The sequence below is a fragment of the Ursus arctos genome, unplaced genomic scaffold (genome assembly GCF_023065955.2).
Source record: "Ursus arctos isolate Adak ecotype North America unplaced genomic scaffold, UrsArc2.0 scaffold_7, whole genome shotgun sequence".
Taxonomy (NCBI): domain Eukaryota; kingdom Metazoa; phylum Chordata; class Mammalia; order Carnivora; family Ursidae; genus Ursus; species Ursus arctos.
Window position 1 is genome coordinate 68,788,979 of NW_026623089.1, and position 6,000 is coordinate 68,794,978.

The 6,000-nt window shown below is 40.7% G+C and overlaps 1 protein-coding gene across 1 annotated transcript in view; it reads right to left on the reverse strand.

The window, feature by feature from the left end:
• LOC113259021 (pecanex-like protein 2) overlaps nucleotides 1-3,049 on the reverse strand; it is a 261,570-nt gene extending 258,521 nt beyond the window's left edge. Inside the window, exons 1-4 of the mRNA XM_057308828.1 lie at nucleotides 2,993-3,049; nucleotides 2,114-2,319; nucleotides 1,161-1,281; nucleotides 407-443 (exon numbers count right to left, since the gene is read on the reverse strand). Of these exons, the coding sequence (XP_057164811.1) occupies nucleotides 407-443; nucleotides 1,161-1,281; nucleotides 2,114-2,319; nucleotides 2,993-3,049 (421 nt within the window). The remainder of the gene's footprint in view (nucleotides 1-406; nucleotides 444-1,160; nucleotides 1,282-2,113; nucleotides 2,320-2,992) is intronic.
• Nucleotides 3,050-6,000: the final 2,951 nt, after the last annotated feature.

Genomic DNA, 6,000 nt, shown 5'->3' on the forward strand with positions numbered 1-6,000 from the left:
AAACAAAATGTGTAACTTGAAGGAAATGCAGTATACGGGATGCAATATCATTTCCTCTGTCATTTTTCAGTGTAAGTACTATGATAAAAATTTGTACATCGATGATGAATTAATCCTGTTTTTATCTGCTGTTCTGAGCCATATGAAATAAGCACAAACTAGAGAAAGGACAATGACAGGAACCGGTAAAACATTACAGTTTAAAAGCAGACACGATGTACAAATTCTGATGAGAAATAACTCAAATCACGAGTTGAAGAAATGAAGTTGAAATATAACTATGCAGTCTTAGGTGTGGTTCTTACTTCGAATTAACTCACTGGCATTCTGTTTTTAAAAATTCTTTTTCACTTCACTGAAGATAATGCTGTGATCAATTATTAAATGGTGATAATAAACACTCTACCTTTGAGATCTTCCACGGTTTCCTGTGCCGGCAACTCCTGAACAAATGGAAAAACAAAAATCAATATGTGACTCAGCTCAGTGCCCATTTCCAGGCAGTCAGCGGACACCGAGCGGCAGCTACTCGTTTTCCACATGCCACGTGGGAAGAGACTATACCGTGTCCACTCTGCGTAAGCTTCTAATAAAACGGATAGCAAAAAGGAATACAAAATATAGGTAAGGGCAGATATCCGAGCAAGACCACTGTACTGTGATAAAAGAGGTTTGATAATTAAGAAAGTGAAAAGGAGAGAGAAGAATGTGCTACCGTGTATGACCTCGAATAAAGCCCAATAAGGTTCATCCAGAGCAAAGGGGTTTGTTGACTTCCCAAGAGACAGGTGTGATTTAATGTGGAACGTGCAGCTGACTCCAGGGGAAGACATGGTAAATATGTCAGTTAGAGGAATGACAGACAGGAGCGGGAGAGGGAAGTCAAGGTCTGCTGACAGATCCTTCTAGCCAGAGTGGCAGGCCCGGCAGGGTAGGGCGGCCAGCAGAGGAGGCCAGGGGTGGTGCGTCCAGCACCTGACTGGGTGTTTATCTCATGGTCCGCGGCTCCTCTGAGGTCACTTCCACACTCGGGGATGTGGTTCCCCACCAGCACAAGGGCAGTATAGACAACTAGAGCTGCTCCCCTTGCACGCTCCCGTTCTAGGCAGGATCAAAACTACGCAACAAGAACAGCATGAAACAGAAAAACGCACACTGACCAGTGGCCCAGATGAGTGATGAGAGTTTATGCTTTGGCCTCTGGAGCTGCAGCGGAGGGGAGGCGTGGAGAGGCTTCGATGAGGCTCTTCCTTTTTGCCATTGTGAATCTGCCTGTTATTGCTAATGCACAGAAGAAACACAAGAGCAGGGATATTATCAAATTGAACGATGACTTCCTATTAGTCCCAAGCCAACTCCTTTTCCTAGATCCTATTTTGTAATATTCGCTGTCCACACGTTTTGTTTTTAAGGGAGAATAGTAAATATTCTTTTAAAATAAGACATGTGGGGCGCCTGGGTGGCGCAGCGGTTAAGCGTCTGCCTTCGGCTCAGGGCGTGATCCCGGCCTTATGGGATCGAGCCCCACATCAGGCTCCTCCGCTGGGAACCTGCTTCTTCCTCTCCCACTCCCCCTGCTTGTGTTCCCTCTCTCGCTGGCTGTCTCTATCTCTGTCGAATAAATAAATAAATAAAATCTTAAAAAATAAAAATAAAAATAAAAAAAATAAAATAAGACATGCTTTCTAAAGGAACTATCAGAAATAAGGGCAAGAATAGCGACAAAGACACTCACGAATCACTTTTAGTTTTTCAGTTCTGTGCAATGCATTACTTCTATTTCAACAAACACAAGAGTTCTTTCTGAAAATACTCTGGCATGCACTAGGCACTGAGATGACAGGACAAAAACGCTGAAATAAAATATTTTGTTGTGTTAAAGCCTAAGGCAAATAAACTCCAGAGCACAGTACAAGGTCACATGAATAGTTAAACCATCTCGATTATCAATATCAATTTTATGCTTAAGTGTATGCTTCAAGAAAAGAAAAATGTACGTATTTATGTCGGCCTATACTCGTGTGTTTTTACAAACAACTAATAAATTAAAAAAATATTTTAACCCAAACTAAAACATTTAAATTATGAACTGACATATTAATAGAAATGTTACCTTGGAATTTTGTGATTAGTTACATGTTCCTTGTTGGCCTCTTTGTCTTTATTTGGCTTTTCTTTCTTTCCTGAGGGCTTCTGCTGAATTACTTCTCCTTTATCAAACATGAGGTGTAGGCGATAACTGACCAGTTTGATTATTGTGAAGAATATAGTCACTAAAGTGCAGTAAAAAAATGCAGTGATGGCATTTGGAGGAAAAGCCTGAAGAAGAGAAAAGAAAGAAAAAATTCATTCGATTGCAGGGTGATCTTTTGTTTTAAATCTGAAAGCACTGTTGGACTATTTATTGAATACATATTGGGCAAGATTTCAAATTTTATTGGCTTTACAACTTTTCCTGGTTGCACTACCTGAGGAGAAAGAGCTGCTATCTTTTTATCTTTTTAAAAACATTGCTCTTGTTTCTCAGGTTCTGGTACTAGTTGTGTCGATGACCAACATTTCATTTGCAGGCAGGAGCCCCACAGAGCAACAGGAGTTTTACAGTCAGCCTTTCCAGGTTCTACTAGCTCTTTTCCAGAGCCTGGTCTGGCCTTCCTGCATGTCTGCTTGTAGCAAAGCCTGAAGAAAGGCCTTTGAGATGCTGTTTCCTTCAACAAAGCACAAAAAGCCTTGTTGAGAACAGAGGAAAGAAGGAAGGAGAAATGTCAATGTAAAGTCTCCTCTATTCCTTCCTTCCTTCCTTCCTTCCTTCCTTCCTTCCTTCCTTCCTTCCTTCCTTCTTCTTTCTTCCTTCTTTCCCTTTTCTTTCTTCCTTCCTTCCTTCCCTCCTTCCTTCCTTCCCTCCTTCCCTGCTCTCCTGTGGGGTTAACACCATCAGGACATGTATTTCCCTATTTGTTTGATGCAGGCAAGGGGCCACAAAAGGGCACACTGCTTCTAAAAGGAAGATAGTTGCATTAGTGTACAAGGATCCGAGCATGGAGATCATGGTAAAGGTCAGTTCAATTCTGTCTGATCCCCTCAAGAAACAAAAAGAATTACTGGGATCCGTGCAACTGTCCCACTCTGTAGGATCCCCCACATAACTTCTTAGTTTTCTCCCAGGACCATGGACGATTGCAGGTTCTCTAGTCCCTCCTAAACTAAATTCTCATCTCTGGAGATTGAAACAGATCCCAGTGTCTCAAGATGATATGAAGGACAGCCTCAATAAACAGCAAGACCCTTTTATCAATGCACCTCAATAACAGATCTCAAGAAATCCAGTGATAAGTGTAGTCTCTCCTTCAACCTGAACCTGCTGGGCCCAGCCCAAATCCGCTCCCAAGCAGCCCCTGCACAACCCGCCACGGTCCCATATTAGTCCATCATCTAGGTAAGACTGCTCCAAAAACAACATGGCCAAACAAAAAGAATAAAGAAAAAGGCAAACTATCACCAACAAGTAAAAGCTGGAGTGAAAATTTCACCATCACCGACTTGCTTTTACTTCATGGGAAAAAGGTCCACAAATAAATATAAATTAATAAATAAGTGACTGAAAGATTGATTAAATAAGATAGATAGATAGATAGATAGATAGATAGATAGATAGATAGAGGAGAAAGAGAGAGAGAAATAAAGTCAGGTTCCCTACCTGGAAGCAGATAAGTTTCCCACTTAAACACATACCTCCTGAGGCCCACTTAAACACATACCTCCTGAGGCACCTGGGTGGCTCAGTCAGTTAAGAAGCTACCTTTGGCTCAGGTCATGATCTCAGGGTCCTAGGATCGAGCCCCACATTGGGCTCCTTGCTCAGCGGGGAGTCCGCTTCTCCCTCTCCCTCTGCCTCTCCCCTCCCCACTTGTTCTCTCTCTCTCTCTCTCTCAAATAAATAAAATATTTTAAAAAATAAATAAATAAAAATAAACACATACCTCCTGAGGATAAGCTGTGATGAACTTCAAGCAATACAGAGAGAAATTAAAAGAGAAAGAGTAATGGGGACCACTAATAGTACCCAACACTTTTTTTTTCTTAGTTGTCTGAATATTTCAGGTCTAAAAAATTGAGGCTAAAGCTAGACAGTGAGTTTGAAGAAACTGATAAAGGAAGAATAAAACCCAGCAAACATCCTGAGAACAGATTAGCATACTATCATACATGAATTATATTCACAAGTTGTTTAAATTATAATGTAACTTGAGATTCATAGTACTCTGATTAGTAGGGGCCACAGAGAGAATTCATGCTCACTAAATATTCCATGTGGCCCCCTGCATTTCCCAGCCTCCCTTGCAGTCAGGCTGGGGTCATGTGACTACTTTTGGCCAATGGACTTTGAGAAGTGGCTGGTGTCACTTCTAAGCCCAGACAATTATGAGCTCGGTGCCTCCTCCATTTCACTCTTCTCTGTAGTTGGCAATCTCAGAAGCCATGTTTTTTAGATATTCCATCTGCAAGATGACAGAGCTTCCTTCAGCCAGGGTACCTGGGTGACTCTGGAACAAGGTCCTTACAGACCTGAGACAGACACATACTAGAAGTGAGAAATAATCCTTTGATTCATTAAACCACTGAGATTTGGGGGGTTGCCTGCTGTGGCAACTAGCACTGATTAACCCAATACTGGGGATTCCATTCCCATGAGGAAGCTTCCATTCATATTAGATTAGAAATAAATGGGGGAAAATACCCTCAGGTATTGGGAAGAGAATGCGAGGGAAGGTGAGAGAGAAAAGATTACATATGGCTATTGGGATAATTCATTTGGAAAGAAACTGACTTGCCGCAATAAGAATAGATATTACTTTTCAGTTTATCCTCATAAATAGGGAGGTAGCACCAGCTTAGTAGTGTTGAAATTAAGAGAAGACAAGAAATTACAATAAGACTTAGTATCTAGTTTGCAACCCAGGTGAGAAGAGGCCCTGTCTCATCCTTTATGAAGGACCACTGGCACTCTGTCACATCTCCAAAAGCCCAAAGACCTCACCAGGCTGTAGCGAAAGAGAGTTATTTTACTGAAAATTTCCAGGGAAAGAGGAAACGTTTTACAACATGCTAGAGATGGCACATTATTCCTGCCAAAATTCTCTGATCTTCTTTAAAATGTCTCCCTTCAGAAGACCCTGCACACAGAATCTAGAATCTTCCCAAATATCCCTTTTTTTAATACCATGTAATTAAGTTCTGCTCAGGCTCTGCCTATTGTACATTTCCAGGGACATCATTGAAAAATACTTTCAAGGCCATTTTACTGCTGACATCATCATGCTCAGTCAACAAAAGATCCCCAGCTCCCAAGATTTTCTGTCTTTATAAGTATGAATGCAAGGAGAGGAGGAGAATTTGGGGAGAAATGTGTCATGGATGAGCAGTTTTTAATTGGTTTTTAATTTACATCACAGATCCTGCCCCCCCCCAATATTAGGTATAATCAGATTTTGAATAGAGGTTTATTTGTTTAAGGAAAATCATTATTTTTTCTTTGTTTCCATGAACCTATCATTTTAACACATTCTAATTAATAGGAGGCAATATTTTTCACAATTATATCCTCGGCCAAAGAAAAGCTGTATGTTGTTCTCTGACAATTTATTAAGATAACTAATAGTGTAGTAATTCATTTCACCAAACTTTTCCTGACAAAATTTCATGATAAACAACATGCTGTTACCAACCAAGTAATTACAAATATATATGCACTTCTCACAAAACTGAATTTCTTGGGATTTGGCACCATCTAGAAGAATCTGTCTGTATGAACACCCAGACCATCTGCAGTCCCCCCAGATGGAACCTACCTCAGTTCCTTGAGGTTCATAGCTCAGGCCCTCTCATAGAGTGTACCCACTCTTTTAAAAAAAAAATTATTGTGGCAAAATATATATAACATAAAATTTACCATCTTTTCTATTTTTAAGTGTACAGTTCAGTGGCATTCAGTATGTTCAC